The 22,747-nt window shown below is 39.2% G+C and overlaps 1 protein-coding gene across 2 annotated transcripts in view; it reads left to right on the forward strand.

The window, feature by feature from the left end:
* The window catches only part of adamts7 (a disintegrin-like and metallopeptidase (reprolysin type) with thrombospondin type 1 motif, 7), a 106,034-nt gene that overhangs the window by 11,527 nt on the left and 71,760 nt on the right, over positions 1-22,747 (forward strand). Inside the window, exons 3-6 of one of the 2 annotated variants that reach the window (XM_074621750.1) lie at positions 5,332-5,515; positions 9,677-9,876; positions 18,091-18,174; positions 20,406-20,530. In XM_074621750.1, coding sequence (XP_074477851.1) covers positions 5,332-5,515; positions 9,677-9,876; positions 18,091-18,174; positions 20,406-20,530 — 593 coding nt within the window. Of the gene's footprint in view, positions 1-5,331; positions 5,516-9,676; positions 9,877-11,095; positions 11,143-18,090; positions 18,175-20,405; positions 20,531-22,747 lie in introns of those variants that run through there. The other variant, XM_074621757.1, reaches the window with a different exon arrangement.

The raw sequence follows: 22,747 nt of genomic DNA on the forward strand, positions 1-22,747 counted from the left end.
GATTTAAAGTGGCAAGATAAAAACAACTCCCAGACCGGACAACGGTGTGGTAGCGACCTGTCAATCACAAGGTAGCCGCGCCCTAAAGCATCCCCTGCTTTATGGTCTATCTGACTCTAAATGGGACCATAATTTACCAAATGAACATCATGCTATATTGAAGAAAAGACTTGAAACTAGTGATTGAGACCATAAACTCATGTTTACAATGTTTACTGAGGTAATAAATCAAGTGAGAAGTAGGCTCATTTTCTCATAGACTTCTATACAATCAGACTTCTTTTTGCAACCAGAGGAGTCGCCCCCTGCTGGCTGTTAGAAAGAATGCAAGTTTAAGGCACCTCAGCATTGGCTTCGCTTTTCAGACCCGGAGGTAGCTCACTGCTAGAGGTCAAAAACTCCACAGGGAACCTTTTAATGAAGTGGTTTCTTAGCATGCACATAACATACAAACCCTAATCCACTTATTTTCATCCGATTTTAGAGGAGACCAAATGTAATTTGACACACTAAAAATAAACTTTAAAGTCATTTTATTTAATAAATAATTGTTAATCTTTTGCAGACATTCACTTTCTGAAGTCTACAACCCACACACATCAGCAGACACATGGTATCCACATTGGTGGTGCTCTGCCAGGCCTGTACAGCAGCCAGCTACACTCATTGCTCATTTTGGGGCTTATTGCCTTCAGTCTGGTCTACAGCAAGTCAAACACACAATCAGCTGGACTGACGTGGCCAGTTACGACCATTCTTCTGTTTGGCCCCTAAATCCTCTGTGATTTTTTTGTCTTTACATTAGGGATTATTGTCCTGAAGATTATCTAAAGCTTCTTGACAAACTTGAAAGATGAGCATTAATGTTTGTCTGTGATTAATCAACATATTACATGTGTGTCTTTGTGATGGAGGAGTAATGAAAACTGCTGACAGATGAGGAGAGAGAGGCCTGTAGATTCTTTCTATATTGCTTGAGGTTTCTTTGTGTCTTTGTGGATGTTTTTTGTTCTGCTGTTGGAGCTGTTTTGTAATAATGACATGTCCCAGATTCTCTATTTGTCGTTTCTGTTTGCGCCCTTTTTGTGTGGAGCTGAAGAAAAGCGGTTGGTTGTTTGGAGGAGCTGAGTGTTGTACGAGCTGGTACCTGATAAAGTAGCTGCTGTGTGTGTGTGTGTGTGTGTGTGTGTGTGTGTGTGTGTTAATGTTCTAAAACACGAGTGCTGATTCTCATCTGCTTTATCTTTTAAATCATAATGAGGTTTTATAAAATGTCACTTTCACTTGAAAAGGAATCTGTTATCAGTAAGTGTGGGGTTTACTTATGTACAGTAAACTGTATATATGTAGCCTGTGGGGCTTTAGATAGCTAAGTATTCAAACTCTATGGTTTAAGAAACCTGTAGTTTCATCGTGGCAGGAGAATGAGTCATCGAACCAATCAAAGAACTACTTTAGTAATCAACAGTCTAAAAAAATATTTTTTAAAGGTGCTAAATGTGAGATTGGGAGCATTTCTATTGCCTCAGCACGGCTCTCAACATGGCGATCGCTGAGATGGTGGCCTGCAGTTGATGGTGCTAACAGGGAAAAATACGGCAACAGTGCTTACAGCGTGTTAGCTCTCGGGGGGAATCGGAGGGTGGGTGCTATGCTTCCGCAATGGTGTCGTCGGTCGGGACGGCGTTATCAGCTGTAATCGCCGTTTGAGAGCAGTGCAGAGCGGCGACCATGAGCTAGCCAGTTGGGCACACTCACATGCACTAATGGTACGTGTCCACCGGATCCGTCCTTTCCACGCTTCCCATTCATTGTATATGTAAGCAGCCGAGCAATGCATTCTGATAGCGTAGTGTTGTGTTTTGAGAGACGGACCGTCACGTTGGCCGCTACTCATTTGCATAAAGTTGAGGTCTAGGCTACTTTATGCAAATCAGGGCAGTCCGGTGCGACTCGCTTCCTCTGGAAATCCACCTAAAATGTTTTCAGAAACACATTTCGGTGAACTATTTTCATAATATACGAGAAAAGATTTTCCAAACCAGCTGCCATGTTGGTTCCGGCTTTAAAGCTGGGAGCAGCAACCCACGAGAGAAAGCGTTCGTCCAATCAGGTGCCTAGTTCCCAGTGGCAGCCCATCAAGCATCCAATGCTGGAAAGGGAGGTGATCCTGTAGACACGTACCTTAACATGCACTAAAAGTCAAGTGTGGCCAGCCCGGTTATGCAAAACAAAGCACAGAGAAGCTCTGATCACAACACACACAGAGGGAGAGTGACTTCATTCTCTGCTCAGGTAGCCATTACTCCTCTTTATTTTTACATAGCACATAGTTGTTTGCTGCTATATTAATGCTCTAGATATTGTATAGAGCACTTTTAAATGACTAGTGATTACTGATATATCTGTGTACAACTAAAGAAGCATTATAAGAGATAGCACACACCCCTGTGGATATTTGGTATGCGTTCAGTGGAGCGTTTATTGTAAGACTGTCAAAGTTAAAGCTTTAACTGTAAATTTGTTTTAATGCCCCTAATTTCTTTAACGTATTACTGCAGTCGATTTTTCCGTGGTTGTAGCGGGCTCAGTTTTAAAGCTAGAGTGACGATACTGGTATCATAGAAAACCTAAGGAATCCATCAGTACCAACCATGTCATAGCTTGTCGCAAAGGAGATTAAATAACACTCCAAACAAAGAAAAAACTGGCACAGCCATTTTCAAAGGGGTTCTTTGACCCTCTGACCTCAAGATACGTGAATGAAAATGGGTTCTATGGGTACCCACGAGTCTCCCCTTTACAGACACGCCCACTTTATGATAATCACATGCAGTTTGGGGCAAGTCATAGTCAAGTCAGCACACTGACACACTGACAGCTGTTGTTGCCTGTTGGGCTGCAGTTTGCCATGTTATGATTTGAGCATATTTTTTATGCTAAATGCAGTACCTGAGAGGGTTTCTGGACAATATCTGTCATTGTTTTGTGTACATTTTGAACAGATGCAAACTTTTCGATACATTTTCGATTAATTGTGATTAACTATGGACAATCATGTGATTAATTGCGATTAAATATTTTGATCAATTGACAGACCTAATTTATTGTCATGTGCACTGCACAGTTAAAACCAAGTTTTGATGTTTATTGAAAGTCTTCCTTTGCCTTTCGCTGAGTGCTGTTTACAAGGAAACACAAAGTATAAGAAATAAATACAAGAAAATAGATATAGAAGAAGAGAACATTATGTACAATATACAATACAAATAGATAGAGAATAATGCTTTGTACAATATACAATAATAGAAAAAAAGAACAGTGTAAGTTTTGTTGAGGTGTTATATTTCTGAACCATGTAGTGTTTGTTGACGCTGTTGCTTAAAAACAAACTGGATCTTATATATTTCTGCCTATAAATATGTGTATTTCCATCAGAATGTGTTCCTTGATGCGGTGGGATGCCACAATCCTGCAAGGTTTGGGTCAGGCTGAAAAAAACAATAACGTAACAACTCAATGAGTCACTGCTAGAAAAAAATGTTGCAGATGTTTTCTTGGTGACGGTGGTGCAGAGACAGCACTAACAAACAAACAGTGTGCAGGGATGAAGGTCAGAGCAGAAGGTCACATAATGGAACGCAGTTTATACAACTCAGTCTATATACTGTATAAACATTACAGCAATGTATATTCCCTAGTGTGGTGTGATTATAACAACAGTGTTTGCATCTTCCCTGTGTATTTATGATAAAAGCACGAGTCATCTGGAGTAAATAATGAGTAAAAACACAGACATGCTGCTGTTTTGCAGATATTGTGAAATCAAAATTACAGACACCACATGGGTACAAATGAATGTAATAGAAAAGCTACTACACAGGATTTAATTTCATTTCATCTGCTCCACTGCATTAGTCCAGTCAGTGCTGATAATGTTTTTCAGAGACAAATTAAAACAATTAAAAACAGTCTGAACATCCAATCTTCTGTGTCAATGTCTAGCTTAGTTTACATTTTAAAGCTGCTCTAGCTTTGTTACTGTATGTGTAAGAGATGGGAGTAAAAATCCTCTTTCTCTACTCGGCTCTCTCCGTGTGGGGCTGTACATACAGTATATATATATATTGCAGCAGCCCTCCTGTCTGAGCTTCAGTGACTCTGTGACAGCTGAGGGAGAGCTAATGGGAGCAGAGGGTGGACAGGAATTAAATATAGGGCGAGGATGGTCAATAGAAAAAAGGAGTGGGGCTACTGGAATTTGGATTTGGCACCGTGCCGACATGGTTCAGGGTGCAGCAATGGTTCAGGGTGCAGTAATTTATATGTGTCTTTGACATCTGATCTTTCTCCCATGTCAGTCGCGCCCTGGATGTCTACAGCAAAATCTAAGACATCAAGCTGTTTATACTGTTTCACTGGAAGATTACTGGGTTCAGTCTTTGTGTGCTGAAGACAAATCAGTGTTGTGGGCTTTAGTTATTGAGGACAAAATATTGTATCTATTGTATAAAAGAACGGAAAGATGGAAAGATTCCTTAGTTTTTCAGTATTGAACACTCTCAACGCTCGCTGCAACCCCTTCACAGTAAAGGACACCTGCTGATGTGATGAGTTTGATTAACAGCATCGTCACTCATTATGAAAGTAGTCAGCAAAAAAAGAGAGCAAATGTATGGATGGTCACACTAACAAGACATTGCACACATTCATTAAGCTGACAATATTGCAGTGGTTTGATTTAGATAGATTTAGATTGAGATAATAATAAAAAAAAAAATTAAAAATACTTGTTTTGTGAATATTGTACTGTGAAAATACTATATTGTAAAACCTGTGTGAGGATACATAGGGGATGTAGGGTGATCTATTAATCTGCCAGTTATTGTGTTCGTTAATTGATGAATAACATAGTGTATAAAACATCAGAAAAATGTGGAAAATAGCCATCACAATATTCTAGAGCACAATGTGATGTCTTCAAATTGTTCTATCCGAACAACAGTCCAAAATCCGAAAGTATTCCGTTTGTTGCAACAAATTCTCACATTTAAGAACCTTGAACCACCAAATTTTTTATCATTTTTGCTTAAAATAATGATATTTAACAATTAATCGATTATAAATATAGTTTAGTAGTTAATTTCTTTCGATCAACTATTTGATTAATGACTAATTGTTGCATCTCTATTGTGGCAGAAGATGAAGTAAATACACAAAGTACATTGTTTTGTTTGATAGTGCTGTTGAAATATGAAGCTATTTTTTGTAAATAGCTCAGTATAAAGAGATGAAGAGAACTGACCTACAGCCCTTCTTCTTTTTTTCCAGACAGGACTGTTCAAGTTGTCCAATGAAGAGTTTTTCATTCAGCCTCTGGAGACGTGGAGTGATGAGACCTCAGCACCACAGGCCCACGCCATCTACAAACGCCACGCGTCCCCTCCCTCCTGGAGTCCAGTCATACAGCCCATCTCAGGGAAGCAACCTCTCAACGGTACCTGTGGAATCAATAGTAAGGCACCTTTTTCTCACCACACACACACACAGTAACACTATTAACAAGTTTTATAATACTTCAAAGTTGTTATTCGCTCCTTGAAATTGTTTAAAAACATCCAGTCAGATGGCATACTGTACTGTACGTGAGAATCAGTCTGTATAATTAGACGTCATCATACCAACTCGTATCCACTGATTACACACACTGAGCACTGACTGATGAGAGTGGCGCTGATGAAGGATAAGATGTTCTTGTCTCTCAGGTTAGTCTGTCTCTGGCTAATAATTTGCAGTGATCAAAAGAATAAAAACTTTAAAGGATGTTTTTTTTTTTTTTTTTTTAAAGGGACTGTTTGTAACTTCTTACACGTATAAAATCACCCGGGTCGGTATCCCATGCGCCCTCGCATATGCTCGCTCGCGTGTGGCTACGCTGTTCAGACAAGACTCCAACACAAACTACATGGAAGCACCAAAACCGCAAAGTTATATCTAGTGAAGCTCGTCTGTTAAACAGTGTTGGCCGCGGTCGGAGTACGCGGGGGAGACCGTAGCTTTGGTCTCCAGGGCCGGAGTCTCTGCTGTACTCTGCTCCTCTGCTCCTCTGCCTGCCTTCACTCAGCTCGCTCCACCTCACGTGCATGCACGCACACTACACACTGCAGAAGAGTTAGTTTAGCTCTGAGAATATCTAGTGGACGTTTGTGCAGAAATAACTGCTGCAGCTCCTCCAGACCAACAGAGGTTTTCCGTGTCTTGTGAAGTGACGGAGCTCCGCAGCGAGAAACGTTATCGTCTCCGACCGGGTGCTGATGTCTCCCTCCGACCGCGGTCGGGAGGCTGAAACAGGAAAAGCCAACACTAGGATCAGCATTTATTCATGGAGAGACCTTCGTCTGGTCAGATAACATTATTGCCAAGCAGGTGAAATATAGAGTGATATTGTGGTTTTAGCTGACGTGTGTCGCCTCACTGTTTTTAGCGATGCTCGTTCATGTCTATTTAGAGCGAGCACAAGCTCGAGCACGACGCTGACTTTCGCTGACCATACGGCCACATGTGTCGCTGTTAACAAGCAATTCTGATTCTTACAAACAGTCCCTTTAAATGGAAACGTCCACTCTGCAGTTGCAAAAAGCAGTGACGTAGGTTACCAAAGTAAGCTGATCAAAGCTAATCAATAAGGTTATGAATAATGTGAACCCTAGCACTAGCTGAGTCAATGTTAGCTATGCTAAGTTTGGAAATAACTGAAAAGACTTGGATTTTATAAAGTGGGGTTTTATGTATACTTGCACTTTCTGCGAGGTAAAATTACTGCTTTTGTTAATGTAGTCTGGTGGCTTTGAAGAGATCGGTTTAACGGCTTCAGTTCCCCATCCGGAAGGCTGTCTGACAGCGAGGTAAAGTGGCTGTGGACAGGAGAAGCACACAGAAAAACACATTTTAGCCACCTAAAAAAAATTAAGATCAGTTTAAGTGTACGCTGAATTTAGAAAATATTTTCATCGCTTTATCTTGTCATCAGACAGCCCTTTCCAACGATATATTGGGTCTATATATCACTGTCTTCAAAGCTACCAGACGAGATTCACAAAAACAGTAATTTTACCTCGCAGAACACAGGAGTTGCTGGTCGGTTAGTTTGTTCGTGTTATTGTGTGACTTTCAGATACGAACTAACATATTTCGTCATGGATGGATGACGATGATACCAGTCCACAGCAGTACACCACTTCGCTTCCGTGCCGGTACTCCTGTCTGCTTCTCCGAACTGGAAGCATGCCAACTGCCATCTAAGTTACTGTATGTAACGTTAATTCACTGACTATTAGGATGTACAGTATATATATAAACTGTATATGTAGCAGCGTCATCATGCAGAAACCTACGTCAGGTCACATGGGTAAAAGTTTATAGAAGGGCTTGGGAAAATGACGCTAAAACATACTTTGACCAAAATTTGAATGTTTGGATTTGAATACATAAGGAACACCACTGAGAAGCTGCAGAAGGATATAAGAACCTAATAAAATAAAAAATAATGGACCTGACCTTTAAAGTTTAGTAGCTCATAAATCGCCAACTTCAAATTCTGAGTTGCCTCAATTGACCCTGACAGAAAATGGAGCGTCCTTGACAGCCAAGAAAATGTACTTTGAGTTTGTGAATGGATTATTAGGAATTTGCACATCTTTTATCACACGAATCAGTAAAAAAAACAAAAAAAAAACATTCCTGTCTCTTCCTGACGTCAATGCAGCGATTTTTATGCTTGTGGGCACCTGCTGATGTGAATGAAACTGCTGACAGAAAGAAAAAGGAGTACAGAGTATCTGCACAATTACCATACTGTAGGTAGACGGGTGGATAAATACACAGAGATGGATGGATGACGACAGTACCAGTGTGGACCAAAAAGAGTACAAACAGAGCTGCTGACACATATGTAATTTTGCGCGATAAGGCTCCAAGTAGGATCTGAAAAACGACTTACAACAACAGGTAAGTATTCAATATTCAGTGCTAATGCAGTATTCCAACCAGTGTAATTAAAAATATAGACTATTGATTATGTCTACACAAAAATGGACAATATGCACCAAATTGTATTTAACCTTTATTTGACAGGTTAGGGTGGCTGAGCATAGGCATGGGTCATATAGATACAAATCCACCATTACTGTACATATATGTAATTTTATATTGTAATATCAATTTATATTTTGAAATACTTGTTTATGCATAAATCAACCAGATCAAAATGTCTGTTTTTGTCTAATCCAAAGAATAAATAAATACCTGACAAATCAAGAAACTTCATCACAATGATGGAAATATCATATTTAAAGGGGCTATATGTAAGAATAAGAAATTGCTTAACAGTAACACCTGTGGCCGTTAAATCAATGATAGTCAACGTCCTGTTGCTTGCTCTTGTGCTCACACTACGTAGACGCAAGCGAGCATCGGTCAAAACAATGAGGCGACACACACGAGACTCAACATGATTGACAGACATCATGTTGGTTAACATTAGCCAGCTAAAACCACAATATCACTACATATACATTAGCTTACCTGTCCAATAGGACCAGCTTGGGATCTGTTTTGATATCCAAAACCAAACGAAGGTCCCTCCATGAATCGACGGTCCGACCAATGTTGATCCAAGTTTTCACCCCGATGTCAGTCACATTCCTGTTTTGCAAGACAAGCTTCACTAGATATAACTTTTTTTTTGTGCTTCCGTGGAGTTTGTGTTGGAGTCTGAGTTGTGATGGGGGTCATTTGTTGGCATTAGCGGACTCCATTTCTGACTGAACATTAGCTACAGTATGGTTGCACACTGTTAGCCCTGTAGTGGAGCTGAAGAGAGTAAAGGCACTCGCGAGAGTGCATGACGTCGCATCCATTGGATTTTCCTGGAAAAAACGTGCGGGGTTCTTCATATTAAAAGCCGTCTACAGGTTGAGAAAGTCGAGGAAGGTCTAATTTTTTAAGTTAGGTTACAACCTGTTCACACATTGGCAATAAAGAATTATTAAAAAAATGCTTCCATGAATCCTTTAATTGCAGTATTGCCCACACTGGTTTGCAAAATTGTCCACACTGGTCTGATAAACCCCCTACAGTATATGGCCCACACTTATAGCTTAACACACATGCTCTTTTACAGAAATGCACTGTTACTATAAATCAAATTATCATCATTAATGGAAAAGATTAACAGACAATTAACAAGGTACAGCATCACCTAAAGCACTCACAGGCAGGTTGAGGAGGATTAATGAGAAATGTCTTAAAGCTACAGACGGTTATTAGTGTTCAGATTTCCAGGCGGTATTGCAGATTATTCCATCATTCGTTCTGTGAGACTGCTGTTGGCTAAAATGACAAAACAATGTAGTTTCTGGTTGTGTTCTTCTTTCAAAAACAACATTATGAGTTTAATTTATTCCAAATTATTAGTTGTTATTTAAACATTTGAATAACACCTACTCTATTAACGTGATATATTAATAAAGAGAGGAAGAAGAATAAATGCAGTGAGGCCATTAGCAGGTTTTTGGTTCCAAGAAAAAACGGCATGTTAAAAGTCCTACCTGGTGTGCTATGTTGGCATACGCTGTGCTTCAGTGAGAACGTTTCAAATGTCTATTTCTGTCTCCAGATTCCCATCAAAGTTTTGAAGACACTGAGAGACAGCGGGAGCGGTGGGAGCAGCGGCAGCAGAGACGAAGGAGGAGAATTCATCAACGCTCAGTCAGCAAAGAGAAGTGGGTGGAAACGCTGGTGGTGGCCGACCCTAAAATGGTGGAGCATCATGGGAGCAAAGCTGTGGAGAGCTACGTCCTGGCTGTCATGAACATTGTAAGTCTGTGAAACCTTAACATTAACTTTTCCATGCATCAAAATGCATGTTGTTTGAGTTATAATTTCATTACCAATTTCAACCCACTTGATCTCCAAGCTTTTATCAATGCACACAAAAGTTTTGGGGAAAAGTCTCATTCATGAGAGGATTGATTCCACCTTTGTGTGTCTGCACTTTAAATATGACTTTTGGGGGGCATGCTCCTCCGGAAAAACATTTTGTAAAGTTGAATGCAAAAATCTGGTGAACTTTGAGAGCACAATGAAGAGGCTTAGATCTATGGAGAACTTGGCAAATCGGGTTGGTTACCGACAGGAGCACTGCGAAGCCGTGAGCCAACTTTACATTTGCACCTTTCCCAGCTGACCTAGAGCCGGTCGTGGCGAGCTGAATCCCCTGCGGCAGACTGTGCAGAAACCACCCGTTGAGAAGTGTAAAAATATTTTTGGTTCATTCTGAAACTGTGGCAGGTCGAGGTAATTAATGAGAAACACTGCGCTACACCATACCACCACCTAGTCTTGAGTGGGAAGTAAGCTATTTACATACGGCCACAACGTATCACTATGGCACTCAGAGCTGTAACTATTTTAAGATGGCGATTCGTAATTGACAGTGATGGTAGTATAAATAGATGCATTTATTCAAACATGCAGATTTATTTATTTATTTATTTATTCATTTATTCATTTATTCATTTATTTTTTGATCAGCCTTCCCCGTAGTACCCACGTGGTTAATGCGTAATATGCTCTCATGTTGGACTGAGGGCAGACTGGATGTTAGTGTGACTCACTATCACCTCTAGAGGAACAAGTGGTATTACAAGACAGGACGGGTTTGGGCTAGCTGGTTAGCATGTTCATTTCAATAGATATCTCTGTAACACAACATATAGACGTCTGTGACATAATGTCAACACTGTTATTGTGGCATAATCAGTCATGTGTAGGTTATAAAACAGAACCATTTCTTGGGTGTAATGCAAGTGAAGAGAGTTTGTCATGTTTCATATGTGTTTATAAGAAGAAAGAGTTCAATGTGGTTATAATTTAGGGTACAGTGTTATTTATTGCCAGTGTCATTATTAGGGAGTTGTTCCAGTAGGTGTCAGTGTCGCTACAGAAGCCGTGTATGTGAAGGGAGCGTCACAGCGAAGTCTCGCGTGAATACGTGAGATAACGAGAATCTCTGTGTACAAGATAGAAGCAGAATAAACTGTGTAGCGATGTCAACCGAAAGCATTATTTTACATTTTGCAGGTAAGCTGGTGATGTTAGTTAGCAATTCTGTGTTAGGGCAATGTTTACACTGTACTTCGGTGCCACTGTGTTCAGTTCAGTGAGTGGTTAGCGTGTGTTAGCGTCTGTTTTGCTGCTTCAATTTAGCCAGTTAGCCAGCAGCTAATACGAGGGTTACAGTCGCCATGGTAACATTAGTAGTAGCGCGGGGCGCTGGGAGCTTTGACAATGAGCCCTCGTGGGGGAGCCCTCCCGTTGCTCATATTAGCCTTTTGCTATGATTACTGTTTATGTTGTTGTTTACTGTTTATTAAGAAATACAAGAAATATGGTGTAATGCTGCTGAGCTAAGTTTATCTGAACAGGAAGTATTTCGATATAATACCCTCTAAAGAGTTTAGAGAGGGTGTAATCTTTGATTTTGTGCATTTCTGGCATTTTTGTTACTGTTCTTGTGAATAAGTGAGATAATGAGAATCACTGTGTACAAGATAGAAGTAGAATACACTGTGTAGCGATTGTCAACCTAAAGCATTATTTTACATTTTGCAGAACATCTTAAATTAATGTGTAGCACCAGACTGAGCCTGTGGGACGTCATTCTGTGCACCGCTACATTATCTCTCCACATTCTGTTGATAATGTTAGTTCACTTTTTAAATGTTTTAAACTAACATGCTGGCCAGGATCTTACACATTGCACCTTTAAAGCTAATGTTACATAGCAAAAATCCTCCCAGATATTTGGAATGCAGAGTTACAGGATGTTTGAACATCTTCACAGATGTTTTGGAGGGTACTGCAGTTTGGCACCAGAATCTGTTTCAGTTTTTCCATCCGTGTGTCAGGTAACACAATGGATGGATTACACTCTTCTCACCATCAGTGTTATTATTGCCACCTAGTTAGGGGTTAAGCAAACTGACTCCTTGTCTGTTATTGATTAGCACATACTGTAAGTGGGTTTTTCCAAAATAAAGTCATGTCATTGCAGCTACTGAATGTGCTTTCAGAGGACAGAATATCAGGAAAGGGAATTCACTGACAGAGAAGCCCGCGGATTAACAGACTTAACAGACAATAATACACAGAGGAAGCGGCCATTATTCCTCACATCCTCTCGTGGTCCTCTACACTCCAGCTTTGAACTTTAAAGACCCAAACGATTCAGCTTTGTGAAAACAATCTTGCACAGGATCAAGGGAAACAACCTCTTACCCAAACAATAAGTAATGGCATCATCTTCCTCAGCCACCAGCTGCTCCATTGTCTCATCACCGACGCCGTCGCCAAGTTGTCAACTTTACAAGAGGTTCATATTTTTGTATTTTGCCCTACTGTGTGCACCCAGTGGTATGATTTACACACATGTAACAGCCAGGATAGTCAATTTTAGCAGAAGCTCTTTCACAAAAATAGCTCCCAACTTCCTTTCACATGGTGATCTCTTATGGTTATTTATTGCGTTTTCTCTGGGATATTAATTACAGCCATATATTAACAAACAAACAGATCACATGGGCATAAAGAAAGGTGCAGTAGAAATCCAGAAAGCACTATCTACCCTTCAAGACTGGGTGTAAGTGTGCCATGCAGCATGTGGCTTGAGAGGAAACGTGTAAAATCAACAGCACATTGTTGCTTTAAATAGCCGCAGCTCTATTTTTATTCACAAGATAAACAATAGAGAAACATGGATAAAGATAGGCTGAAAGCAAATTTAATGCTGCTGTTAAAATGTGTTGCAAAGTTGATTCAGCTACGAGATGTGCACCACAAATAGCTGTGAATGGGCGCTACTATGAGACACAACAAGTTTTGATGAATAACGTCCTTTATGTCAAGTGCCTCAGTGTGCACAGAAGGTTTTAGTGCGTAGACGTTTTACCCGAGAACAAGAAAAATGTCAGTATTATGAGTGTTGCTTCTACAACTCTACTCAACTTTATAAATAACTTCTTGAGTCTGATGACAGATCAGTTAGTATAAGGTTATTGTTATTGCAGAATAAGGTGCTCTCTCCTGCTCCTCGGCATCAATCTGCTGGAGTTTCTCGACTGTATATTTGAGGTCATCCTACTTTATAGCCACTTATGTTCACTGGTTAAGTACAGCAGCATGTTAGCTTCAGCTGAACAGTGAAATACTTATAATACTTTGTTGAACAAAGCATTTGTTGTGTTGAAATCTAGTTAGAAGGTCGGAGCTTCATGCATAATGAATGAATGACTGCATGATTTATGTAGAGTATAGAATGGGGCTATTATTAAAAATAATCTAGTATTGTTTTGGACCAGCTTGCCTTTATTTGAGTGTGAACACAAGATAAGTGACGGCTATAGAAGTGAGACAGAGAGAGGTTATGATATGCCACAAAGGTCAAACATGATGTTGTGATTATAGTGTATGGACAGCGTTCCTTTACTATAATCCATAAAGGAACAGTGTGTAAGATTCCAGGGGATCCATTAACAGAAATGGAATATAATATTCATAACTATGTTTTCATTAGTGTATAATCACATGAAACCAAGAATCGTTGTGTTTTCATTAGCTTAGAAATGAGCCCTTCATATCTACATAGGGAGCGAGTCCTCTTCACAGAGTCCACCATGTTGCTCCTCCATGTTTCTACAGTAGCCCAGAACGGACAAATCAAACGCTGGCCCTGGAGGGAGACTTTTGTGTTTTTACGTTACCTGAAGGCCACCGTAGTTCTCCGACAGTGTTCAATAATCGTTGTCTTACTTCCGGCGTTACCACGGTTTTGCACTCGGCGGCTCACGTTGCCGCAGTCTTGGAAAGGGAGGAGTGAGCGAAGGGGTACTCAATTGGTTGCAATCTGCAACCTCACCACTACATGCTGCCAAATCCTACACACTGCACCTTTAAACAACCAATATTGCATAACAGCATATCCCAGGCAGCTCAATTTATCTGTGATAAACACAGATGAGCTTCTATTGTAATTGATACCATTTCTGTAGCCAGGATCAAGGTACACTTGAAATGAACGAGCACGACATGTTGTTTGAACACGTCTGAAGGCAAAAGTGTCTGCCACATTATAAGGCAGGACGGAAATGTTTGGGGGTTGGAGTTGTTTTGTTACACGCTGTGTAATAATCTGACAAGTATTTAGTTTGAAGCATACTGACAATCTTCCTTTTTCTAGCATCTTTACTTCTTTAGTAAATGCACTTACAGTCATTTATCTGTTACTCATCTGTGCAGTTTTTTGCTCCACTCAGAGGCTCATTACTGTCAATCTAAACACAACCTGTTGTGGAAAAATGCCGTTAATGTTGAATAGAAAATAATCCAACATATTACATCTGTGCTCTGGAGTCGATGCAAAATAGTGCTGTTATCTGCAACAGCAAGTGTGATGCATGCTTCCAATCTCACAAGGCACTTCCTGCAGAATATAATGAGACCTTTAAAGTTTGGTGTTGCTCTGTGAAGAAGCCTTTATTGAGCTAGGTGATAATGATGCTCACAGTTTTGCATCTCATCAGTGTGAGTCCCTTTCACCTCAGACCTTTGTTTCTCACTTCTCGTTTCTCAATATGTTGACTTTGATTGCTCCCCGTTCTCCAGTAATAAACCCCCACGCTGCCTCTTCATGCCCTTTATAAAGCAGAGCTCTGTATTGTCACACGCCACCTCAGCTCAAGACCACGAGTCACTTTCAAAGCTATAGGCTTATTTAAGTGCAGTCTATTTCTACACTCCATTCACGTGATTTTTCCAATGACAAAACCACCTAAGCAAACCATCTTCCTTTAGAATAAGGAATTATTCTAGGGTTTAGGTCGCCAGTTTCTACACAGTTCATGTTAGTTGAGCACAAAGAAACTCAAAGCTGCAGTGACCCAAAGTAAACTGACTACAAGGTTAAATGTGGAACATGTGTTGTAACATGTGCTGTAGCATTACTGGTGGGCGCTGATGTTGCAATGGAACGAACAATTGACTTTCACTTCTTGGCAATAGAGTGCTACAGGAATGAGTCCTAAAACCCGGAAATTAGTTAATGTTTTTTTTTAATTGGTGTTTAGTTAGATGCTTGAAATAAGATCTGTGGTTAACACAAGCTGAAGAGATTTTAATGTTTTGTTCCATGATATAAAATACATCAATAAATATCCCAAGTGGCTAGATGAGACTACTAAACATCACTATGCCGACTCGTCCGCCTTTACAGTCTTGTTGTGTATATTCGTGCTCTTGCGACCGTGGTGTAGTTTGTTCATGGCCTAACGTTCGATTTTTACTTTTCGTGATTGCATTTCCGCTTCAAAAATCATAGATGTGGTGTTCAGTTGAGGAGATTATCTTGCTGAACAAAACGTTTAAGTATCATAAACGTGTTTGCCACAGAGCTTATTTTCTGCAATAATCCAAAACCCGATGGAAAAATCCCATTGGCTTTTTGTCGAGGGAACCCAGGGTGATGCCAACTTCCTGGTTGGCCTACAAAAATACGTCATCCCTGGAGCACTCTATGGTTGTGTCCGAAATTCCATACGGACATGCTATTTAATACGCTTAAAAATGTGTGAGATTTTTAGAATGTCCGAAACCTTAGTATCAATAGTACGCCAATTGCATACTATTTCTGGTGAAATATTACAGTATACAATGCTGGACAGTACATTGGCATAAATATCCCACAATGCAATGCAATAGTGACAACAACCTTCATAACAGACATTGACGGACAGCTCTGTAACGTCAATAACTATTCAATTTAAGTGTAAGTATGAGATTTGTTTGATTCACTTTGCTAGTATTTTAAAATAATTCAGACTTGATTCCTACAAATCATCATTTGGTCACATGAGGTTGGCACAGGTTACCATGGTTACACGTCTCCAACTAGCAAGGAGGCTCACAGGAAGTGACGACGTAAATTACTGCTCAGTGCGTCCGAAAAGATACGTACTGCTCTTTATTTACACAAAAGTATGTTGAACGATAGTACACATATTGGGTAGGTAGTGCATGGTGTGTGATTTTGGACGCAGCCTATGTACATAAATGTGATAACACAAAGTCACTTTATGAATTTGATTGGATAGCAATATAAACAGGTTTACAGACATCCCGCCCCCTTCTGACTTAAAATTGATTATTTGCCAATCAGCTGTCAGTTAACGAGTAACGCCGCCTTCAAGTTCGGTTACATCAGTGACGCCGTAACATTAGGCGATGTTAACAGACTAGCAAGCACACAACAGATTTGACAATGACCTCAGCAAATAGCCAGGCCACAAAAAGGCAAAAAATACACTATTGGGTATCGTCAAGCGCCACTTCACCAAAGTCCAGTGACTTTTCATGGGACTTTCCAGCTGGTAGCAGTCTACGAACAGAGAAGATAAAGGAGCTGAAACAATGCTAGAAAGACCTTCTTTTACCAAACTGATGAAGAAGGACAAAACAGCAACAGAGGCTTCGTTTAGTGGCGCACATCCTAACGAAACACAAAAAGCCCTTTGCGGGATTGTAACAGAGGCGATGACTGTGGTGGCTGAAACATTATTAAAGGACCATAAACCGTAAGCAGGAAATTATGTCTGCTATTGGCCACATTAATTTAGTCAAAGTAGCTCTCAGAGTAAAACGGTTGGAGATCTCTGGTCAAGGCATTTAGACGTTCAATATTTAGTAAGAGCATGTAATAAATAAAGCGTAGCTCTAAAAGCTTTGGTGTTAAGAGGTTGGATTGTTGTTAAAAGGCTGGATGCACCTCTGAGGTCTGAGGTTATTCAATATTTGTATCCCTCAATAAAGGGATTCATCTGAATGACTCAGGTTAACTTGTAAATTGATCCTGTTCTGCTCAAGGTTTCTACCTGTTAAAGGGGAGCTATATAAATACAATTTAGGGTGAGTTGCTTAAGCTCCAGTGGGTGTAGGTCTTCCTCAAACAAATAAATCCATAAAACTATTGAAATTTAATGTCTTTCTAATATGCCTAAATGCATCACAACTTTTATAGTCTTTATTCATTATGCTTTATTTATTTATTATTATTTATAGTCTTATTGTTTGTTTGATGTTGTTTGATTCTCTATGTAACATTCAGACATATAAGCCTAGGTTTTGTAACAGTAATAACATTGTAAGTGGAAAAATGACTGAACATGGACAAACATTTAGCCTTGAGTGTTTAGTACATTAATTAAGGTGAATTTTAGGCCTTTTAACAGCGTCTTTTCACAGACTTTTCAGTGTTCCACATTTCGGACATGATTGTCCCACATTAAATAAATCAAGATTTGTCTGTGAAAACTTGGCATTAGAGTTCTGATATGTCTACCATTTCTTTTATGAGTGTGATATCTACATTTTTTGGACACAACCTGGGGATTTCGGAGTAGTACTGGGTTTGGATTTAATATATTGGCTTCATAACACAATATATTCCAGAAATCTGAAATGCAGAAAATGTCCCACATTAGGCTAATTCAACCTGATTGAATTCATAAAAGGAAAAAATGAATGAAAGAAATCAAAATGACCAAACACAGGACAAGATGTCTCTGAGAAGTCAAATGTTTCACTCATTGTGTCTTTTTAAATGTTGTGTTTAAGTGTGTGCATTGGCCTTGACAACAACAGTTAAATTACTTCCATGATCTGTAATACGACATTCTTTCTTTTAAAATATGAAACTTAATTTCAAGATCAGATTGTTGAGTGTTTCTCTATAAGGAAATTAGGAAATGAATGTCTTTCTACCACATACGACTCACAGCAGCAACCTGTTAGCCTTGGGTTACACAAAGGCTAATTATATGGAGCAAATTATACAATAATAATACAGGATACAATAATTATGTATCATCACCCTATATATTGTATAAATTGTCTCATTAGAATATTTTGATCTACCCACTCCTTCCCCTAACCCATGGTAGGTAGGAATCATGTTTAATGCAGTGTGTTTTTCTTTTTCAGGTGGCAGGTCTGTTCCGAGATGCCAGTATTGGAAACGCAATCAACATTGTGGTTGTTCGACTCATCCTACTGGAGCAGGATGAGGTAAAAACGTTTGTTATGATGATGAAATGTGGTTAGTTTGAAAAAAAAAAAAAAAAGTAATAAGCTTTATTCCTCAAAGGCATACTGAACAGAATGGGTATGTGTGCACACAATCAAGCTCAAAATAATTATTTCAAACTAACAGGTAGCTCGATTGAATTCATTCAAACACAACACACAAAGCCCAATCCTGAACTGTGTTGTAAAACTGAAGTAGTTTTGTTAATTCTCGTTGCCTCACCGCTTCACTTGAGGGAAAATCAAACACGACAATTCAATTCACTGCATTTCACTTTGTTTTCTGTGAGGAACTTAATTTGTGCTGTAGACAAATAGGACATGTAAAAACATATAAAACATGCATATAAAAAATAATACCTAATTCACATACAAAAGGTAAGGATAAAAAACATGGGGTAAGAGCCATGTTAAGAGCCGGGGGCAGGAAGTGCAACAGTGCTGACCTCCCGGTACAAAGTACAACCTGTTGTACTTCTACACTGTGAAGATTGAATTCAAATATATCATTAAGAGTGGTATCGATCTTCTCATCTAAGTCTTGGCAAGAAAGCAAATACTGTTAAGCGTGTTCCCCAAAATGTCGAACTATTCCTTTAACTTTCTTCTATGACATAATAGTAGCTTGAGTTTTAAATAAAAAGTGAGAGCGCTGATGCATTATAGCACAGACACTCTTACAAGTTTTGATATTTAAGTGTTTTTCTTGCCACTTTATACTTTTTATGAATTGATTCTTTATTGGAGACACTGATAAAGACAAAAGCAGATAAATGATAGATAAGATGAAAGATAAAATTCATACTGAATGTTTTTATATCTGTATTGTAACACAGTTTAGTCCATTTGTCCTTTATGATACCTGGTCCACTAGTGGCTTATCCATTAGCTTTAGTTAGAGGTGATTTATTTTGGAAAAAATACATAGTGAATTGCAACTATGTATTTGATGAGTGACACCAACATGTTTTATCTCAGTAGTTTCATTACCTTTTGATGCTTTGGATATGGAAGTCTGTGCCAGGCCCATTTTAGGGTTTATGGTGCCATTTTAAAACATAGATGAACATTTTCTTTGTAGATGGAATTAATTGTCTATGTGAAACTAATTCTGAAAGTCTAACAGGTAGTTTATGAATAAAACCTGTTTGAATAGAGTTTTCTGTTTTCATAATCACATTCATAATCACTTATACTACGGTTGTTCTAGTTCGAAATAATTTCTGCTTTTACATTGTTGGCCGCAGTCAACACTTATCAGATAGAACTTACATGTTTCCTGTATTGTCCTTCACAGCAGCAGATCTGAAATCAGGATCAGAATGAGAAATACTTTATTGATCCTCGGGGGGAATCGAGGATGTAACATGTAAATTATGTACATAATGCTACAATATAAACACAGTATATGTAAAGAAATATAAGTAAATAATAAAATAAAAAATTTGAAAATGAGAGTAATTACTTAATAGTAATATTTGCATTAATTAAGACGTGCAATATGTAACAAATAACCACAGTAATATAATAATAGTTATTACACGGCTGTGTTGAATACTCGATTATGATCGGTCAATCACAGCGTTCTGCGGTCTGTAATTTCTGTATAACAGACCGTTGCTATGTATAACAGACGGTTGCTATGGGCGCAGTTCTGATATCGGACTCTGGCGGACCGCTTTTGTCAAAATATTGATTTCTTCAGGAAATAGCCGTGTAATAAGTGGGATAATGTACAGCTAGCGGGTCATTGTTGTGCAGCATCGCCCTGTCCCCCTTTCACAACAATGACATTAAATACATTAACCCTTACACAATAAGATATAGATGTGGCAAAAACTAATTCAAGTGTAACAAAGGTGACAAATCAGCCTGAAAAAAATGCATGTTCATATGCATCACTAGTTATCCTGGTCATCGTGTGTACAAAACAAAACATATACAACACACTACTGTATGGTGCCATGTCCATTTGTCGAAGTGGGTGTTATTAGTGCACACTGAAAGGCTGCATTGAATGCTGAAAGCGGATGTGGTGCAATTTAGCTGCACTTAAAGCAACTACTTTATTGCATTTTCCCTCAAATAGAGTCTGTATTTTTCTCTTTCCGGTGCACTGTAAACAACCCATTATGGTACACTGGCTGCTAACTGTTGTAACTGTTTACTTTATGTTCTCTTCCCTTCATGTCAACGTGACACGTGGATAACAGGATGACTTAAAGATTACGCACCACGCTGACAACAGCTTGAACAGCTTCTGTAAGTGGCAGAAGAAACTCAACATGAAAGGAGAGGAACACCCACTGCACCACGATGTAGCCGTTCTGCTCACTAGGTAAATAAAAATTCAATTCACCACGCTCTTTTTTTCTTTCTCAACCGCACAGTATCACGTCTCCCAAGAGAGTCGATTCGTAATTGTTTTTTTATGATTTCATCCCAGAGCAGTTATTGATTTACTGATTGAGACGGTGGCAGAGAGAAGAATCAAAGCTGCATGCATCCGTATCTATTTGATATCTTAACAGTCACCAGCTGTAATTAACACTGCCAATGTCCTCAATAGATAAACTGCAGGTACAATGTAAAGGGGAAAAAAAAGATTAATCAATCCGGGTGATGAACAACAATCATCATCCACCCCTTACTGATGCAAGGTTTCTCCCTGAACTCTCATCATTCACTAAATAAGCTGCCAGTTTGAAGGTCTCCTTTTCAAACAACCATTTCAGACGATTTGAGTCATTCATACAGTATCGAGCAGCTCTCTTGTATCCTTCAAATCATTTAAAAAAGATTACAAAATTCCCAGTGCAAAAGGCAATAAGGAACAAAATTACACTCCTTTCTTATTTCTCTCAGATCCCACACTGGACAAATTCAATTTTTCTTCTTCCAAAGCAGCGTACCAACCTGTTTCATTATGAAGGAGAAGCTCTAATCTGGGCACAAATGGACCTCCTTTTCTGTGATAGATAAAGAACATCATTTTCAGTAAAAAAGGATCATTCTAATTTCACCTATTTTACTTCAGTTCAGTTTTGTGAATCAGTTTTCCCTTTAAAGATACATTATCACTCTTTCCTGTCTTAAGTATTTGATTTACAACACCTATCATACAAGTTCTTTAACCAGGGCCCATTTTGTTGTTTATCCCATTTAAATATTATTTTAGCTTGTAAATTATTGCCCATATTGATTAAATTATTCCAGTGATACTCAACTTGTGGCCTGTGGGTCAGATTTTGCCGGGTGGCACGTTGACCATTTTCTAATTAAAATGAAAATAAATTGATTCACAAATTTTATACTATTAATGTAAACAAGGTGACATAGCCACACTGGAAAGCACTGAAGTAGACCATCCATCCATCATCTGTAGCAGCTTATCCTATTCAGGGTCGCGGGGGAGCTGGAGCCGATCCCAGCTGACATTGGGTGAAGGCGGGGAACACCCTGGACTGGTCGCCAGATTATCACAGGGCTGACACAAAGAGACAGACAACCATTCATGCTCACATTCACCCCTATGGGCAATTTAGAGTCTACAATTAACCTGCATGTATTTGGACTGTTGGAGGAAGTTGGAGAACCCGGAGAAAACCAATGCTAACACGGGGAGAACATGCAAAGAAGGGCCCCAATAAAGGCCCCTGGCCGGGTTTGAATCTCCACCGTGCCTGAAATAGACTAATAGAGCTTTTTTATGATAAAAAGTGCCAGGGGAGGACCCAAAATGTTCACTGAAATAACTTGAAACTGACAAAAGTAATAATAAATAAAAATTTACTGAAAATTAACTAATGAAAATCAGATATTGTTTTTGAATTTTGGTTCAACAGAATCATTTTAAAAAACAAAGTAATGAAACTGGCCTGGACAAAAATTATGGTACCCCTAGAAAAGATTGAAAATAATGTGACCATAGGGACATATTAAACTAAGGTGTGTCCTGTAAATAGCATCACAGGTGTCTTCAAACTTGTAATCAGTCAGTCTGCCTATTTAAAGGGTGAAAAGTAGTCACTGTGCTGTTTGGCATCATGGTGTGTACCACACTGAACATGGACCACAGAAAGCTAAGGAGAGAGTTGTCTCAGGAGATCAGAAAGAACATTATAGACCTTCATGTTAAAGGTAAAGGCTATAAGACCATCTCCAAGCAGCTTGATGTTCCTGTGACTACAGCTGCTCATATTATTCAGAAGTTTAAGGTCCATGGGACTGTAGCCTACCTCCCTGGACGTGGCCGCAAGAGGAAAATTGATGACAAATCGAAGAGACGGATAATACGAATGGTAACCAAAGAGCCCAGAACAACTTCCAAAGAGATTAGAGGTGAACTCCAAGGTCAAGGTACATCAGTGTCAGATCGCACCATCCGTCACTGTTTGAGCCAAAGTGGACTTAATGGAAGACAACCGAGGAGGACACCAAATCATAAAAAAGCGAGACTGGAATTTTCCAAAATGCATATTGACAAGCCACAAAGCTTCTGGGAGAATGTCCTTTGGACAGATGAGACAAAACTGGAGCTTTTTGGCAAGTCACA

This window comes from Sebastes fasciatus, chromosome 2, assembly GCF_043250625.1.
Source record: "Sebastes fasciatus isolate fSebFas1 chromosome 2, fSebFas1.pri, whole genome shotgun sequence".
In the NCBI taxonomy this organism is placed as follows: Eukaryota; Metazoa; Chordata; class Actinopteri; order Perciformes; family Sebastidae; genus Sebastes; species Sebastes fasciatus.